At 37.4% G+C, this 19,936-nt stretch overlaps 1 protein-coding gene across 5 annotated transcripts in view; it reads left to right on the top strand.

The window, feature by feature from the left end:
* CDKAL1 (CDK5 regulatory subunit associated protein 1 like 1) overlaps positions 1–19,936 on the top strand; it is a 383,214-nt gene that overhangs the window by 157,704 nt on the left and 205,574 nt on the right. For all 5 annotated transcript variants that reach the window (XM_042048977.1, XM_042048978.1, XM_042048980.1 and 2 more), the window contains one exon: positions 14,931–15,034. In XM_042048977.1, the coding sequence (XP_041904911.1) occupies positions 14,931–15,034 (104 nt within the window). The remainder of the gene's footprint in view (positions 1–14,930; positions 15,035–19,936) is intronic.

The raw sequence follows: 19,936 nt of genomic DNA, 5'->3' as shown, positions 1-19,936 counted from the left end.
TGGTGGAGACCCTTACTCCAGAGGTAAATGTTGTGGTTTCACACTTCAGAAAGTAATACCCTAAAGTAAGGATTTCTTGTCCCATGCAGAATGTGTCCTCATTTCCTGACTTAAAAGAATTTCCTGTGCAATCCTGTAGGCCTGGTCAGCCTCAGGAAAGAGGAACTCTTTATTTCCAAATTCCTTGCCTGCTAGGCAGAGTGAAATATTCCCACTGGAAATATATACCCCAAGCTTCTGTCTCTGTAACTTAACATGTTGAATTTCATCAGCTCGATTTACAAGAAGAGCTCAATGCTTTTTAAAGAAAAAATATATTTTCTGACTTTGTCCTTCAAAACATATGTTTTTATTTTTCTATGTAGAATTTTGGTTTTAGGGTTTATTTTCAACACACTGGATGAGATAGAAGGTTTTAGCTTTTCCTTTTTTTAGGAGTTTTGTTGATGTCTGTGTGGACTTTGTGAAAAGGAGCTATTAAAAAAAAGGTCAAGTACAAAATTGTCACTCATCACATGCTTATCTAGCTTATTTTTAAACTAATACACAAGTGTCTAAGTATCACATGGTCTTTCTTGCATTGCAAACTGGTGCCAGTCCTGGTGTCTTTTTTGTTTTTAAGAGATAAATGTCTAGTGGCTTTTGTTTTCAGGGACTATGTTTGTGAGTCACGTATGTCTTATAATGTTGCTTTGCTTCTGAAGTTTAATCGTTTTGCAGAAGGTAGAATAGAGTCTCCACATTTTAACTTGATATTAGGCTGAAAACTGCAGCTGGGGAATGTTTACTGAAGGGTTTGTTTAGTCATTCACATTCCTCTGTTCTAACAGTTTGGTTTAGATCATTTGTTAAAGAGCTTAAAGAAGAACTCCCTTTACTATTGGTGCAGACCTTTTCTTTTCTGCAAGTTAGGGGTTTTGGTTGATTTTTTAAAATTTAGTTTTCCTTCCCAAAACTATCTATCAGTTACTTTTTAAAATTGCAAGTATGGGTAAAATAGTATAGTGATGTATAATTAGTCAAATACATATTTGACATACATTGAACTTCTGTCTTTTGCTTTAGGTATATTATAATTCTTCAGTAAAATAGAGTTTAATAACTTTTGAGATACTGTTTTTAATTTACCATTAAAGGACAATTTTCTGCAACAGAGAGAAAATATTAGTAGAGGTTAAACTATTTATGTAAGTATCAACATCTTTAGGAAAGCTCAGCTTGTGTGTTCACCAAGCACACTATAAGCATGTAAATAACCTTTGATTCCAACTAAAGGGTTAAAAGTGATGTCTTCTCTAGGCTTGGCCATTTTGCTTGAACAGAAGGAGTAAGATAATGTTGTGCTTGTTGGCTTGTGTCTGTAGTCCGTAGGTTTGCAAGGACATCCTGCTGTATCTGCAGCTGGTCTCAGAAGTGTTTCCTAGATGTGTAAAACCCTAATGCAGCAATTTTTTTGTGGAAACAGGCAACATACTCCAAGTTTTGAGATATGTGTATGTGAAATCACCAAACCAGCTTGATTGTTATAGGTTCCTTTCTCCTGTAAATGTTTCATGTACACACTCTGTATACAACCCCTGCCTCTGTGCTGAAAGTCAAGCTGCTGCAGACACTTTATAACCAGCTAATACATAACACAGGCATTCTTTGTGGTTCAGACAGCTGCTGAACTTACTGTAGAGACTATAGTGGGAATTTTCATCATTAAACTTGAATTAGGGCCTTCCTATACTGCTGGTTCATTCCAGCAGCTTATGTATTTTGAGTGTTGTTTCTTTCAGTGGAAGTGAGGAGGCACAGTTTGTAGGGTTAAAGTCAAGTCTAGGAGTGAAGTAATTTCTCTTAATAGAAAAAGTCAGTTAAACAAAACAGAAAGTTATAATTACAGGATGGTTTGAGTTGGAAGGGACCTTAAGGACTGCCTCCTTCCAACCCTGCTGCCATCCTCAGGGACACCTTCCATTAGACCAGGTTGCTCAAAGGCCCATCCAACCTGGCCTTGAACACCCCAGGGTATGGGGCATCCAGAACTTCCCTGGGCAGCTTGTTCCAGTGCACCACCACCCTCACAGTAAAGAATTTCATGCTCGTATCTAACCTAAAACCCACTTTCTTTCAGTTTGATTTATGCATATTCTTTTAAATGGCATTTACTGTTAGTTAGGTCTCAAAGGTAATATTGCTCTACCTATATCCACTTAAAATTCTGGTCTCTGCTGTCCTCCTACTCTTCTTTCTTAGGAGTTTAGGATTTATGATATGTCTTATGTCTATGTGGAACATTTTATGAATGTTGTTGAATATTGCATGCTGAATTATTATGCAAACAATATGTGGAGAAAAGTAAAGTTCCCTTTTGAAGTGAAATTATGAGAGTAATACTATAAATACTTAGTAAATACAGTGGCTTTTTTATTCTAGTCTAGAGGAGCTGAATGGCTTTATTTTCCAAAGGGATGAATGCTCCTCTGTGAAGCAAAACTATCTCCATCAAGCCTTGTGAGACTGGAAAGTTTGATTCTATAGTTTGCATAAACTGCCTTAGACATGAGCACCCACAACATCTTACTGCACATCTGCTCATTGGGGGGCCTTTTCTTTGTTGTTTATACAATACATTCAGGTCTATCCCCCTGCCCCCCATCCTTTTCTTTTACATGTGATAAAGTTGTGTTTGCAGAAGAAAGTTTAGGATTTTAGTATGAATTCAAGTTAAGTGAATTCAGAAGTTTAAATATGGCCATATGTAACTCATAACAAAACTGATAAATTTAACCTTTTGTTTTGCTTTTTGGTAAGACTTCTTTACATTTTGGGTTGATTTGAACATTTCAAAGGAATATGGAGAAGCACAAATATACTTCTCCATTCAGGGAACTAAATTATGGGCACATTTCTGCTCACACTCATACGTGTGGACACACACATAAACCTGGAGCAGAGAAAGTCCTTGGTCTCTGGAAAGGAGTAGTGTTCTTGTTAGGTTCCAGGGCCTTAAAGAGATGAGATCAGCTGTGGTGCAGCTTGTTCCAGTACTTGACTGCTGTCATTGTAAAATACTTTCTTCGGTCTAATGGTGTTTTCCTGTTTTACAACTTGTGTCCATTACTTCTCATTCTGAGTCCTTGAACCTCCAACAACAGCCTGGCTGTGCCTTCACTGTATGCTCCCATCAACTGTTTGTAGACAGCGGTAAGAGCTTCTTATCCCAACAAGGAACAAGCCAGTTTTCTTCACGAGGTTCCTGTTAGCCTGTTTCTCCAGGCTGTTAATGTCCCTCTGAATAGGAAACCTGCCTTGCAGCATGTGAAGTGTTCCCCCCCACCTCCACCTTTGGATTTGTTGCAAATATGTAACATCCCTTCACCTATGTTGCTAATAAAGTTGGGAAAATGGAGTGTCCCCAGCATCAGTCAGTCCCTGAAGAACACCAGTATTAACCAGCCACCAGTTAGTCTTTGCCACTGCTCACCATATCCCAGCAGTCCAGCCCATTTTTAACCCACCTTGTTGAACACTTATTCAATCCATATCACAGAAGTTTGACTTTATATATTCTAGAGGAGCCTTGCAAGTCAAAAATAATAAAAAAATCAAGACATACGACATCCCCAGTCTTCCCCATCCCACAGGGTCAGTCGCCTCTGTAGAATGCAAGGTCAGTTCATGTCCTCCTTCAGACATGAACTCCTTCAGCCTCTCAAGGAAAATGTCAATTTAACCCATGTCTATAAAAGCACATAAACATCTTGTAGTATGATGTCATCAACCGTATTTGTGAAAGCATTCCTGCAGGGAAGTAACTGGCTTGTGTTCCTTGGTACATTGGCTTGTTGGGTCTGTTCAACAGCCCACAGGCACATCATGCAAAACCCCCCATCATCCAAAAGGCTGGGCCTTTTTAAGAACTTTGTTGAAGCTGAAAAAATAGTTCAAGTCAGCCATTTCAAAGATAATGTTCTAGCCAGATGGAGATGTGGAAATATGCAAAAAGCTTTCATTTGAGTATCGACTAAGGCCTGTAAACAACTGAATTGCTGAGCTACTTTGTGTTTTGTCTGTCCATTCCTTTTCATTGTGAAGTCTTGCTTTGGATGACTAGAGCTGCCTCTTGTGTATTTTCCAGCCTGTAATGTCTAGAAGGCTGTTTAGATCCTGAATCCCCAAGAGGTTCTGTGGCCTGTTTTTAATGCTCTGATTTATGCATTAAGTGCTTTAGTCATAGCCTTTCAGATTTTCTTTTAAAGGACTGACCATAACTATCTGAGTTGCAATGGAGGTGACAAGGCAAAAAAAAATATCATCATCTTAAGTCTAAAGCTAGTTGTCCATTTTAGTGCTTTACAAAAAAAAAAAGCTGGAAAATTATGGTTTCTGTCAGAGCTGGCAGCAGTTGAACTGGAAAAGTTTCAGGCTCACCACAGACTTGAGTAGTTAAAGAGGAAATCAAAGCATACAAACACTGGCCAACTAGCTTGGAAGGATGTCAGACCATTCCAGTCACTGGGACACGAGCACACTGCAGGAGAGTTACAAGCATAGAGGTCACCAAATGCAAGACAAGAGGAAAAAGTTAAGAAGATGGCAGGAGAAAAAAAATCTGTAAAGTAGAATAAAAGATCTGAGGAATCATTAGAACAGGAGTATTTTAGAGAAGTAAAGGAGATGGAGAAGTTGATGATCATTAGTAATGCAAAACTACTGTTTCCTGTTTTTCTGCACTGTTGTTAGTTTTAAATTCTGCAAAACATAGTTAAATACATTCACTGACATAATGAATAACATAATCAATAATCAAATACATTAAAAACAATAACATTACAAAATAATGGAAATAAAATATTTCATAACTGTCTGTTTTCCTATTTATTCAATAGTGAGTACCTTAATTTGCATTTCCTTTAAGAGGTGCATGCGCAGTAAGGAAATTATGTCCATGGTCTGACTGACTCAGCTCTATAACTGTGCAAAAAGGGGATTAATTTGCTTTTGAAAATCCATTTGGAGACTCTTCAAGGCAAACATAAGGGCCCTGGTTTAAATTTCTATTTTTAAAAGAAATCAGTCCATGGGTCTTATGAGAATAACTGTTTAAATCAGTCCATTAAATTGCTTGGAAAATCTGAGGGGTAGGATTGGGCAATTAGTGTTGAAATGTGTGGTCTTCTTTTCATATTACATTGACAAAGTAATACATAGGGAAGAGTATATATTTGAAACATGTACGTATCTACTGCTGACAACCAACTTTATTTTCCAGCAAGACTAACAACTTTATTGCAAGAGAGAAATGACATTTAGGAGCAACAGCATAGTATTAATTGCAGATAATGCTGAAATCCTTGTCCACATTGCAGCTTCTAACATTCCTACTGCTACCACAACCAGTAGGACATTTTGGGGCAGAAAGCTTTGTGTTGATGCAATCACTGGGAAGGGATTCTTTCTAGATTATAAGTGGTGAGTTTGTTTTTATTATGCAGTTATTTCCATTATTTTACCCAGACAATTCAGATCCACTTTCCCACAGACATTTTACAAATGCTTTTTTGGAAATTGGTCTGATGGCAATCTTAGATAAAGTCTAAATTAAGCCTGGTAGTTTTAATGCTGCTGAAATGTAACATTTTTTTTCCCCCCCAGGATGTTTTGACCAGTACAAAAACAATACCTTTTATCCCAAGAATCTGTGTGGTACCTGCTGTATGTTACAGAATTAACTGCAGCCTAATGTTTCCTGAGAGATTTCACCACTCTAAAAGGGTCTGTCCCAAAAGCCACTCAGGAAGTAAAAACAATAGCTCTTATCACAGGCAGTGGTCTACTTTTCAACCATGTTTTCTGTGGGGCTGATTCAGGAGCTGCTAATGTTGTGAAGATGTATGGTAAATGAAGGGGATTGCTTATAGAAGGACACTTGACTCCCTTTACCCTTTTTACAGTGATGCAGATCTGCTGAGATGCTTCATTCCTGAAACACAACCTTAAATGGGCTCATTACACACACCTGTACCCCTAAAAATCACAATTTTAATCTATAGTATTTCATTAAAAATGTTGAAAGCTCAATTTTTAAAAGCTTTTGAAATTGTTCATTCCTCACCCAGTTACATTTTGGAGCACATTCTGTGTCAGTTTTGCTAAGTCATCCGCCCCTCAGTAGAAAATACTTCAAATACAGCTGTACTATTTGTTGCTTTAAATACTAAGGCAGTTGTCAAGTCACAGTCCTCTGAAACTTTATAAATTAAAGCAAGTCTCCAAGAATCCTGTCCTCAGAGGTTGTTTTCCAATCACTGCTGTTCATTAGGAGGGATCTGAGAGCAACAGTTCCTTATGCATGCTGATAAAGTGATGTTGGGCTGTTCTGCCACTGCGTCTCTGGGATTAGCTGTGAACAGATTTCTAAGAATTTTCTTTTATCTGAGATTTTTCTGCCATAGCTCTTCATTTCTCCCCCCTTCATTACTACTATTTGACTGAGACCAGGAGTCATCATCTTCTAAATATTGTTGCTGTTTATGAAGTGCTGAAAGAATTGATGACTTGTATTTACAATGCCATGGCATTTACTGCTCCATGCAACCACAGAACCTAATTTATCTACCTGTGCTATTTTGGCTGAGTTGCTTTCTTGATATTAATGCCTGTCATGATCTGCTCCCAAATCAGAGTTCTACGTAGCCAAGCAGCTCTTTGGAAATACTTCTAAAATAAGTTATGTCTCTGTGAATCACAGGGCTGTAGTTTGAATTGTAGAGAAAAAAACCATTGCAGTTTCCAGTAAGCATCAAGCACTATTTTGGGTCAGGATGGGGAGCACAGATACATGCACCTTAGCAATGGGACGTTTTATCTTGTAATATCAATTTAGAATGCCTTAATACATTATTCACTTGCAAAACTGTGTGGCCAGAATAAATAATCAAGAAGTTCTTTAGACAAACACTGAAAAGTGCCATTGATGCACTCGATGTTAAATCATTGGCCTTGAAGTGAGCAAGGTGAATGTAGATGATATAAACTACATGGCTGTGACCTTTGAATCACCTGCACTTGACTGTAGGAATTCAGTTTCAGAAAATGCAAATATTTAAAGTATGAAATTAAATCATATTATGGTTTATCAAACCAATGGAGCTGCCTTCTCTCCAAATTCCTTTTGATTAGCAACTAGTGAGACATTACCAAATAAAACATTGGCTTCAAAGCCAGTAAAAATTTTAGAAAAACAAAATTGTAATGCACTTTCTTGACATTTTGCTGTGCGTGGCATGAGTAGCAGAATTAAAACCAGCATCCCATGGTTGCATCCTACTTTGAGAAAAATGTGTGCAGTCCCATGTGCTACTGTAAAGCATTGCTTGAAGGGTCATACTATTTTCTGCTAAAACTCTTTCAAAAGACCTTTTAGGCTGGCATTGCATTTTCAGAGGAGAATTTTTATCGCAGCATAGCTCTAAAATACTTGGCTACAAAGATAAGTTCAGACAAGTCCTGTTCTTATCATATCGAAAATGTTGTAACCTCGAGTGCATGTGTGTACCTGTGGCTGGTGTCCAAGCTCAGTCTGAACAAGCTGGGATACCAGAAACAGTATTTCTGTAATAATACAGTTTGCTGCTTAGACTAACTAGCCTTTAAGAGAAATAGCTTGCCACAGTTTCAAAAGTATTTTAAATCCCAAATATTTTTAAAGTGAAAACAACCTCCCATGCCCCAAATATTTGTCAGGAAATTATATTCCCTGTCATTGTGGGTTGAAAAGCTTTATTGTAAAATGTGCAAACTTCAAGCAAAAGAACAGTTCCCTGAAAACAAGTCAGGCCTATTAGGCATGCCCTTTTTTGTTCTTAAATTTTCCTGTGAACTACTTTTTTCCCCCCCCCCCCCCCCCCAATCCATTACGGTAATGCTTGATGGAATTTAGATATTTTGGACAAAGTACAAAGTAGACTTCATAGAGTAGAATGCTAAGAAGTATTACTGGCATTTAATTCTATAAATATAGTATGATATTTAACTGTAAGTACAGTATAGGTGGTGTTGTTAGGTTTTCAAAACTTAGTATTCTAAGCAGAAAAATGTTTGTAGAATTCTACCAGCTTCTGTTTAGTAGCTTATGACCAGTATCCATCTCCTTTTCACCTGCTGGGAGTATGTATTTTGGGTATTTCTTTTGCTCAGTCAAGCTTACAAAGGGAGTTTTCTCTTTATTCACACTACAAAGCATTTTTCTCAAAATTACATTTGATAGAAACTCTGAAAGTATCTTATAAAAGCATAACTCTCTTCTCTAAGCTGTATTTTGAAGCAAGCAAATTATGTTTCCCTTTCAGGAAAACCACAGTTTTAATTTAATACAAAATATTCTTGGCCTGGAGCTACTGAGGCCACCTGAGGAAGTTTGATGGTAGATGCAGAGAGATGGTGTGGGAGATAGTGATGAGCAATCTTTCCATGTTTGTACTGATGTAATGTTCCACTGGTGTCCGGGGCACTGAAATACTGGCAGAAATTTATTTATTAATTTTTTTTAATAGGGCAAACTTCATAAAATCTTGAATATGTATAGCTAGTCAGATCTCATAAGGCCAAATATTAGTATTTAGGCTGAATTGTGATTAATGATTTTATGCAAATTTCCAATTTGGTAGACCACCTTGGGAGCAAACAGGAGCTTACTGGATTATTCCAGATTATTCAGGGAACACTTCCCCAAGACTAACCACCTGCAGAGCAGCGGAGATCTTCTATCACATGACACTGTTGCAGCCTTCAGCTCTCCCATCTTGCTCACAGATGTATGGTCTTGATCAGTCACATTCAATTTGAGTGACACGCGCACTAATGGCTCATCACAGTCTGTAATTGAGCTGTTTTCTGATCCTTCAATGAAAGGTATTTTATACTTTTCATATCTGAGGGTGGAATCTTGTCTTCACTAAACCTAGTGGCATAAGTCCCATTAAGAGGAACCAGGATTTTGTTCCTCATGTCTGTTCTCATGCTCATCTGCTGATGAAGTCCACTGATTAGTCCCTCTGAAGGAAAGTCTTTATTTGTCTGCTGTGTCATAAGCATTCTTACTCATAATTAGTTCCGTCTGTAAGGGGTAGCCTTTCATGTTAAGTATGTGTTTTATGAGGAGTATTACTGGTTTGAAAAGGAAGAGTCTGGTTAATATAATGCACACATGAGCACATACTAGCTAAACATTGTGAAGACCACTGTTACCTATGTCTACAAGAAAATTTTAGGCACTTTACCAAAATGTTGATGATACTCAGTTTGGTAGTATGTTTGAAAAATTTTTTAATTAGCCACATGGTAGTAATTTATCTTTGTATAATATTTTATTTTGCTGTGAATATTTCTGTGTATTGGGCACACAGTTGATTAAAGGTTAATAATTCAAAGCAAAAGGTTAATAATTCAAAGTACCTTAATCAATTTAGTATGTTGGAAAACCAGGACTCAGTGGTTTTTGTTCTGGAATCACTGTAAAATTTATCCAAAACATATTGGCAATTACAAACACAATGATCATTAATTATTGTTTTCTACAAAAGTCTGTGATTTCTTTGAGCAAAAAAAGCTTTGACCTATATTAATGCAAACTAACATTGACAAACCAGCTATAAATGCTTGAAGAAGGCTCCCAGTTTAGCGCAAAGCAAATACTCCTTCGCAACTACTGGCCTGTTGGCTGTTCAGTCCTATGTATTGGAGCTACAGCTGCAGTAAAGGCTGGATTTTAAGGAGATGTTGGTTTAGGTGGTCCACTTGGTGGTGGAGGCCACTTAGTAAGAGGCAGTGCTCAGATTCTGAGAGTTTCCAAAAGTCTTTTTCCACTTGATTGTCTGTGGTCTGAGTATGTGGCAGCATGGACATATGAGTAATTTGTTATGCTGGAAACTTGGGAGTGGAGGCTGGCGTACTAGGGAAGAAACCACTACAGATCCTTGATTATACTTATGGTTAGGTTTAAATTTCTATTTTCAAGAACTGTTAATTCTTTTATCTGTGAAAAGTGGTTAGTTCAGCATTTTTACAAGTAGTTTAAATCTGCATCCTTTCGTTGGTCAGCTGTAGCCCAGAAGATTATTTCCTTTCCGTGTTGGTATTAACAAATATGGTACAAATAGGATATAGAAGTTTTGTGTCTTCTGGTTTCCTTTCCAAAATTGATGCTTTTTTATGTTACATCTAAGTCTATCCTTCTGGTTTTGTTATATAATCTCTTTAAGTACTGAAAAAGGGAAAAACTAAATTATTTAGACATGCCCAATACTTCTTTTTTATAGTAGGAATAAGTTAATTACCACAGCAAAACTTGGAAAAAGTCTGCCTCCAAGTTCCAACTTTCAGCTCCTACCCCAAAATAAATCAACAAATCCCCTGAAGTTGTACTTAAAGACCATAGTAATAAATGTCTTGAAAACAATACCACATAATACTGTGAATATTTGGAAAATAATATAATATTGTGAAAGTATTGAAAAATATTATAATAATACTGTGAATATCTGGAAAATATCTTCCCCTTTTTTATTGGTGCTTCTTTCTCTGCATTTCCATGCTCTCTTTGTGACAGAGTTTACTGAAGTACCATAGAAGAGCTGCTGTTACTGCATTTTTTCAGGTAGCGCAGTCTTGTAGGGCAGGAGCTTTGATTGAAGATGTGAAAATTATGCTCAAGGTTTGGAGATTAATAATTTCAGTATTTGGCACTGTTTCATAGTACTTGCCACTTTTAGTGTTTACTATTCTTGCTGTAAAGCTTTTCTAATACTTCAACCCAAATACAGAGCAAAATACATAGTACAGGATGTATATGATTTATGCATTAATTATAAGGAGAAGAGAGAAAGAGGTAACATGGTGTATTTTATAGATGTACTATACATGATAAGGGAACAGAAAAATTCTATGTAGATAGTATAAATAATCCTTTTTACTGTACATCAATACCAGTTTAGATTTTGGATCTATTTAGATCTATTACACAGGAGGAAGTTTAGAAGTTTGTTTTAAGTAACGTACTAGTATTGCAGTTTTTATCAATCTTAGGATGAATTGACACACCTGAAGGTCTACAAAAAGCATTGTTTTCATTCAAGGTTACAGTTCAAGGCAACAAAAAATCTGTGATAAAGTTCTTGTTGAAAGTCTTACACCAAACTTGTAGTAAGCCAGAATTTGCAAATTTAAGGAAATTATAAAAGCTCTTGGTGGGTTTTCTTGCGGTTTTTTTTCCCCAAAATCCAAGCTTATATTTGAGTTCAATAAATTTACTTTATCCCAAGAGAAAAATTTTGATGTGTCCCTTTGTTACTGGTGGCTGACAGAATTCTCTTCTGCGGGTGAAAGAGCCAGTCTTAAAGGAGCCCAGTGTTCAAGGCGTAGGATTGTTGCAGTAAAATCTCTTCTTGATGACCTGAGAAGTTTGACAAAATAGTTGGGAATTCTATTTTCTTGGAGAAAACAAAGGTTAGTATAGGACAAAGGTTAGTACATAATATCACAGCTTTTGTGTTTTGGTTCCAAAAGGGCAGACATATTCACTCTGAAACTGATTTTATGTTTCCTTGACTGATCCGTAATGCTTTTTTTTTGTTGTTTAGCTGTGTGGAAAAAGGCTGGTTTAGCTGAATGAATGATGTGGAGGGAGAGGAGTGTGACAGCTGGATGTCTGGATGGGAGCCTGCTTAGAAATGAAGTGTTGGGTTGAATGGAGAGTTGTGCTTTAAAAACAAACTAACAAAAAAGAAAATCAAGAAAAGAATAAAAAGGAGGGAGACATACTTTGCGTAAGGGCAGCACGGAAAAAAAGATGTACCCATGGGCTTTGAGAGAAGGTCATTCATGGCAAACTTTAGATGACAGTGACCTAGAAGAAAAACATTTTAATTTGCTACATAGGCTACACAAAGTATAAACCAATTATCTGCTTACACTTTCTTGATTTCAAGTGCTACCTTTTACACGTGCTTCAGATCCTGTGCAACGAAAGGCTTTTGATTTTTAGAAGAAAGGTGAGATACATCTGATGAATAAGTTGTGTCTGGGTGGCAATGAATCACTTATTTGGTACAGGGTGTAAAGATTCAGGTTTAGGGATTTTTTCTGTTTTTAACAGCCAATTGGATATTTTACTGGCAGCCTTTTTCGTATACAGTTTTAGTTAATAGAACAGTCTGATTGCTGCTGTTAAGCAATATATTTTAGTTTTCTGATCTGAGGTGTATGCTAAGATCTGATGTTTTGGTCTTGATGCCTGGGGTGGCCACCTAAAAACAGAGACTAGACAAGAGTAAGGGTAGGTATTTATTTGAAGGGCCTTCAAGGTACACCCTGGGGAGTTAAAAGGACAGTGGACCCCGAGTCATGAGTTCTTCACACTTCCATAAGTTTGGTTCATTTGCATATCAGAGTTAATTCTCCAATTAAAACTTCAGTTAATGATGTAATTTCACCAAGTTTACCCCCCTTATTAAGATATTAGTTTACACATTTTGGGCCTAGGACAATCTGGGTGTCCTTGGAGAGCAGGCCTGGAGAGGCTTTGTTATGTCTACCTAGCATGAGAGAGCAGTAGTCAACAGGCTACAAGAAACTTCAGCGTTACACACTAGGCAGTACAGAATTTGAAAAATACAAAAGTTAAAACCTAAGGCATCAGTCTGACAGGCACAGCAAATAAGATGCATATCCAGTCTAGCAGAGAGAGTCACCAACTATCTAGAAATTAAGATTCTGTTGAATGGAGAAGTCTCAGGGCTGAGGGGATGTGCAGTGGCAGGAGGGCACCTGAGCAAATGTTCTGGGCTGTGTTCTGCCCCTCCTGAACTCCCGCTTATGCACATGAAGCAGAACTAACATGGGAGGGGAGTCTGTGAAGGAAAACCTTTAGAGTTTGCAAAGCAGTAATCACCTAGTCATGGAAATGCCAGACACAGTAATAGAAAACAAGATATATCCAAGTAGTAAACACAGGCTTGTAGCTGGTGACTTCATCGGAACCCACCCAGTGCTATCTTTGCTTTTCAGCATTGTTTTGAAAGTTCTGTGGCATTAGTTCCAGCTATGCTGTAGTTGCAATGCTCGCCTTTTCTGGCACCCAAATGTTTTCATGTCCTGTTTAATACTTTTATTGATGGTCTGGATGGGGATCAAGTGCATCCTCAGAAAGTCTGCAGATGACACTAAGTTGGACTGGGGTGTAGATCTGCTGGAGGGTAGGAAGGGTCTGCAGAGGGAGCTGAACAGGCTGGATTGATGGGTCAAGGCCAACAGTATGAATTTCAAAAAGGCCAAATGCTGGGTCCTGCACTCGGATCACAACAACCCCTGGCAGCGCTACAGGCTGGGGGAAGAGTGGACAGAACACTGGTGGAAAAGCACCTGGGGATGCTGGTTGACAGTGGCTGAACAAGAGCCAGCGTGTGTCCAGGTGGCACACGCTGGCCTGGATGGCATCCTGGCCTGGATCAGCAATAGTGTGGCAGCAGGGTAAGGGCAGTGATTGTCCCCCTGTATTCAGCACTGGTGGGGATTCACCTTGAATCCTGTGTTCAGCTGTGGGCCTCTCACTTCAAGAAGGATATTGAGGTTCTGGAGCATATCCAGAGAAGGGCAATGGAACTGGGGAAGGGTCTGGAGCACAAGTCTGATGAGAAGCAGCTGAGGGAGCTGGGGGGGTTTAGCCTGGAGTAAAGGAGGCTCAGGGGGGACCTTATCATGCTGTACCACTGCCTGAAAGGAGGGTGGTGGCAAGGTGGGAGTCTCTTCTGCCAGGCAACCAGTGACAGGTAAAGAGGAAATGGCCTCAAGCTGTGCCAGGGGAGGTTTAAGTTGGACATCAGGAAAATCTTCTTCACTGAAAAGGCAACCAGGCATTGAAACAGGCTGTCCTGGGAAGTGGTAAAGTCACAGTTCTTGGAAGTGTTCAAGAAATGACTGAACAGGGCACTTAGCGCTGTGGTTTATTTGATGCAGTGGTGATTGGTCAAACGTTGGACTTGACGATCTTGGATGTCTTTTCCAGCCTTAAAAATTCTGTGACTTTTTTGAAGTTGTGGCCTTTTTGTTGTGAAAATGGACAGAATTTATGGTATTCTAGCTAGCATGAACAATAGAAATATTTATAATGATTTTTTGGGGTCTGTGGGATTTTTAGAGCTTATGTTTAAATGCTTTATCCTATAAAAAGCTGGAGCTTAAAGAAGGGGAGAAAGGAAAAAAAGCACAGCACGCTTACAATGAGAGGTAGTTTTTGTTTGTTTTGTCTCTCCTTCCTTGTACTCTCAATTAGTCTGCCTTTAGTATACTGGCAGATAAATTAAAAGCAATCACATTATTCCTTCATTTTCTTGTAGGAGTTTTCATTAGTTCCCCAATCTTTTGTGCCAAACTGTCTTTCTGGTTGGTGATTCTGTCTTCATTATGTTATTTGTTCTATTTATTCAAGCCAAAGGAAAGTTGGAAAAATTAACTGAAATGTCTTTTCATGTATACACACTTTTAAAAATCTACTTTCAGCCTCTCAGGACTTTTTTCCTGTATTTTCTTGTTCAGATTGGATTTTTTATGTAATAGAGGGATCAGAAACCTGGAGATTCATCTTTAGTAATGAACAGTGATTAACCCTACTATACCTTTCTAAAAAGTATTTAAATTCCCACTGTTGGGTTTTGTATGTGGTTCCCGCTGATTGTTTTTCAACCTTTCATATAGATGCAAAAGATACTCTAACAAGTTAGGGCAGCAAAATGTTTTTCAAACTATTCCATTGATTTAAAAACAGAATACTACTATTTTCTGGTCATAGATATAAAAACTCATCTTTCCAGGCATACTTAATAAATGTAACTGTGCATATAAAGACTGTCCTGGCTAGTTACTGAGCATTTTCATTTTCTGAACAGGTGTCTCAATGCATGTACCTACTGTAAAACTAAGCATGCCAGAGGAGATCTAGCAAGTTATCCAATTGAAGAACTGGTGGACAGAGCCAAACAGTCTTTTCAAGGTAAGGAGTTTCATCCCTACGATAAAAGTGAGCCCCTGAAGTGTATCTGGGCTTACCTTCACACATAATGATTGGGATGCAATGTAGCTCTCATGTTATTAATAGTCATAGCTGTGTCTCGTGGTGCCTTTATGGTAGAAAGCTATGCTTTTGTTACGGTGTGCACCACTATTTGCAAAATGGAGTATTTTATTTTGATTTTAGGATTGTTCAAATGAAGTTCTATGCATACATTTTTTTGAGATGATGTGGAAATGGGAAAATTCAGTCATTTTACTCTATCTCTAGTTTCTTAGAGTAACAGAAACATTTTTTCATTCTACTTCATTACTATGAAGTAAATTTCATGAGCTTCGCAAGGATTCTTAAAATCCTGTTTAGGGATACATTGCTTTTGCTGGTAATGAATTTACTGGAGAAGTTCTGGGATATTTCTGAGAGCCAAACAAAGCTTATCAGTTTTACGTTCAATAGGATATTTGTAAAATCACATGGATTCCATCAAATATTAAGTTTTTCCTGCAGTACACTCTCTGTGCCAGTATCTGCCTAAAACTCTTTATATCTGGTAGTTACGACAGCTTTATTGTATCTTAGTATTTGTTCTATATATCTAAATTTCACCTGTGTTTCAAAAATACAGATTTCCAAATTATGCCAGTATTCATTGTGAAGGCACAGGTGGTATTTGTTCTGTTTGTGTGCCATTTTGAAGGATTAAAATATACATTAAAAATAGTTGGGTAATTCTGGTGCAGCAGCTCCTTCCATCTTTGTGTGAAACACTCTGAATCAAAAGTAAAGCAATAAATGCAACATTTGATGTCACATCCTCTGTAGATGTACAGACAACACATCCATTGGGCTTCACCTATGGCTCCGAGAGTTGCAAGAAGTCTCCAATGATTAAAAGTGTTTTTAAATCTATCCTTATTTAGGGGTCCATAATGAACCTTATTTAGGCCAGTGATGAACTTTTGTCTATTCCTATCAGTAGTACGCAAGGAAGAGTCCTTTTCCTAATCAAAGCCCATGCTCACAAATTCTAAGTTCTCATTATGCACACAGAAAGTTCTCGCTTAAGGTTACAAATGCCCTCTTCTTTCACTTTTTTAAAAGCCAAGCACCTCTCTTTTCTTCTGTGAAGCTCATCTGTGATTGCCACTAAATTTTTCCTATTACTTAGGTTTGTAGAATTCATGCTCTCGTTGCTGTGAATTAGATTGTCTGTTAGGATTGTCTGACAGGAATCCTGTAGTGCGGGATTTCTTGGTTTAGTAGGATAAGTTTCTAAAACCTGTATATATATTATGAAATGATCAGCAACTGAAATAGAGGATGCATAAATACATTTGTTGTTTTGGTGGAGAAGCAGTTCAGGAAGCATATTTCAGAAAGTTAGAAGTTTTCAGTAATGTAAGACAGATGATTTTGAAATTGGCAAGTAGTTAATGAGCAGGAGAGAAGCTGCCATTTTTAAGTGGCATAAGAAGTGTTACTCAGCACTACATAGCTGTTCTAAAGAAACTTTGGACTATACTTCAAGGAACTATGACAAAGATAAGATGGGTAATAAGTCAGGATTAGGACCTTGCTTAAGTTAACTGTCTAAATTTTATTTAGATTTATGGGATGTGTGGAAAGAAAAAAAAATCCAGACTTGTCTGTCCTGTTATAATTGTACTTATATATCATCAATTCCGTGTTATATTAGCATAAAGATGTATTTACTTGGCATAACAAGAAATAAAACTTGAGTTTTGTTTGTCTTTGCAGACAAAGAATGTGAAATTTTGGAAAGTATTTTGAACTTAAGTATAGTACATTTGGATTGAAAAATCAGTAATTCAATTCATCTGTTGTACTGTGGCCTTTATTATAAATATTGGCTCTTTCAAAATAATTTGATTTCTAATGGAAAAAGTTACCCTTAAGCTATTGTTTTGAAATTTCTTGAAGAAATGCTATGACGTTTCTCACAGCAGGCATCTCCAGGGAGTTCTATTCTTGTTTGGCCTTACACTACTACCTCTGTTAGAGGGCATAACGAAAGAAGCAAGTATTTATTCAGTTGTAAAATGGCTTTGCCTCCAGCTTTCACATACTTAGAAATGGATGAAATAGTCAGATACTTAGTTTGCAGTGCATGGAGAATTTATTACTGCCAGCTTGCTGCAGCTGTGGGCTGCAGAAACTTCATCAATCCAGTGAAAGATTTCAGCAATTCAAAGCCATTATTCAATTTCTTGCTGAGTTACTGAGCCACAATCTCTTCAACAATCACTTCTGTTTTCACAGAAGATGTATTGCTGAAGCTCTAGTTAAAAACACGAGAGGTACAGATGTGCCATGAGAAGTTTTTTCACTTTGAAAACTGATTAAAAGGTGATGGCTGAAATCACCATGACTGAACAAATATCAGCCTATTTCTTGTACTTTTCCAACCTCTGAAATAAGTTGGTTTTGTGTATTATTTCAGTATCTTGAATTCAATGTAATGTGCACAAAAACTGTTGTAGATTTCTAGTGCATGCTGCATACTTCCATAATGCATTGGACTAAGTGTTAAGGTGTACTGAAATTGAGGGGGTTTTGCATACTGCACATGGGTTTATGTTTCCTCTCTGACCTCCATAATAGTTCTGAAGTTACAAGTCACATGAACGTTAATATTTCACAAAATTTCATTAACAAAATAATCTATCTCAAGTTGAAAGCAGTTTGTTGAGTTTTTTCATTTTTTAACTTTAATGTTTTTTTTTGTAAACTTCAACTGTTAGTAAGTAGTTTAATTTTTTTACATGCGCAGCTGTGTAAAATCAGAATATACAGCAGACTTCTGTAAGAAAGCTAGTAAAATAAAAGTATTGTAAGTATTGTGAAATACAGTAAAGTGGTCTGTGAGTGGAGAACAAATGTCTACTGTAAGGTTGCTTATGCAGAGTTTTTCTACAGCTGATTGTACAGTGCTTTGTGTCATCAATTTATTAGTAAGTTTTTTTCAAAATGTGCTGTGTCATGTTCAGTGCTGTATTTTAGGGGATTGCATTTACAGTTATGAGAGGGCTCTTTCTTTCCTGCCCAAAGCAACTTTTGTATAACAATGTGGTTTTGCTTAGTATATGAAGTGGGCTGGGGGAGCTGCTATCAGTGAAGAGTGTTCCAAGGAGACACAAAAGTTAAACAAGCCTGAGCTTTGAATGCCGCGTGGAGTTGTGTCCTGGGATGGATTTGGCTAAAATGAAGGACTTGAAATTGATTTTTTCCTTAAGTGGGATATTCATTATCATAAAAATCCTACATATTGTGAGAGACTTTCTGGGCAAAAATAATACTTTATATTGCAAGCAATTTTTGCTCATTCGTCAAACTAAGTAAAAATATAAATATTTTTATGGAATTAGCTGTTACTGCATTCTAGTGTAGAACGAAGATCTTCTGCATGTACCACTACAAAACTATACTTCTTTAGCATTGCATGCCTGTTGCAGATGGCAGGGAATATGCTGCTATTAAAATATACACTGTATAATTAACTACTATATTAGCTTATTTTATGGTAGCAATCAGGGTGCTCAAATGAAAGTCACATCTTGTCAGGAAACAGTGTTCCTCAAACTATGTGGAACAATTGCTTCTGGATGGATAATTGTAGTGGCAAAATATCACCTATTTTTATTCCATTTTTTGCATGATGGTTCACTGGCATGCATGGTGTTGAATTCTGAATAGCACTTCTGTTAGGAAATCTTGGACAACATGTAACATTATAAAGCAGAGGAGTACCAAAACTTAAGATTCTGAGTCTTGGGTTACATTAGTTGTCTTTAGCAATTATCCCTAATCTGGTAGACTTTGGAGTGTTGAGAGTTTGAAAGAGATTAATGTTAAATATTTTTCTCTATACAAGTTTGCCATAAACAGGTGTTTATGGGTGATGATGATAAGGATTGTTCTTATATAATGTGATTGGTTTCCAGAGCTTTTCAGATGACTGTGAGCTCTGCTGAGGATCTTTGGTTTTAGCGGTTCTGATGAGGTACTGTCAGGACATTCTGCTCTATTCCTAGTAGCTGTTTTGCCCCTGTACAACTACCAGTACATTCTGCGTATGATTTCAGGGCAGCTGAGAGGACAGCACGAAAGGACAAATAAGAAGAATGATCAATGTTTTAGTTTCCCATTGATTAGCAGAAGCAGTACCAAAGCGGGATGCTTAGATCACGCTCTCGGTAGTGGGTTTGGTCTCTGAACAAACTGACAGGGAATGGGTGCCCAGTTATCCAGATGGAACCTGGGCTGTGTACTCAGGGTCCTTCCAGAGTTGAAACTAACACCAGAGAGAGAGAGCACTTGCATCTGCAAATCTGACCTAGAGAGAGGAAGGAGAATGGTGATTGTTTTCCTAAGACAAATCTTTTCTGTCAGTCAGCCTTTTTACTGACTTTTAGGGAACACACACTTTATTCTAATATTGTTCCTGAAGTATAATTTAAAATTGTGTTCCAGGGAGCTTGGGTTGCTGTATTTGAGACACTTTGATAAATAACCTCTCTTTGTTTTGCTGTGTTTTTTGGGGATGGCTATAGAGCTAGGGTTTTTTTCATTGTTGTTCTTAAGTTTATTAAAATTCTTTCTGTATCATCTTTTGTGTCTTATGAATGTTTCAAGTTTTTTTCCTGCTGACTTTGCTAATGCACAGAATACTTAGGCCAAAATAAATATTTTGGTACCAGCCTGTCATTTTGTAGTTAGATGGGATAACATAATGAATTAGTTTTCATTGTCTGCATGAATTTTTTTTTATTTTTTTAAAAATAAAAAGTTATTATCCACCAGTAGTGAGTAGAAGCAGCATCTCCAAGTATGTGAGAACTACTGTGTAACATATATAAGCACACA

Source organism: Corvus kubaryi, unplaced genomic scaffold, assembly GCF_017639235.1.
Source record: "Corvus kubaryi isolate FWS band 111438036 unplaced genomic scaffold, C.kubaryi_AGA036_p1.0 69, whole genome shotgun sequence".
Lineage (NCBI taxonomy): Eukaryota > Metazoa > Chordata > Aves > Passeriformes > Corvidae > Corvus > Corvus kubaryi.
Note: the sequence above shows the minus strand (reverse complement) of the source record. Positions and strands in the feature narration are given on the sequence as shown.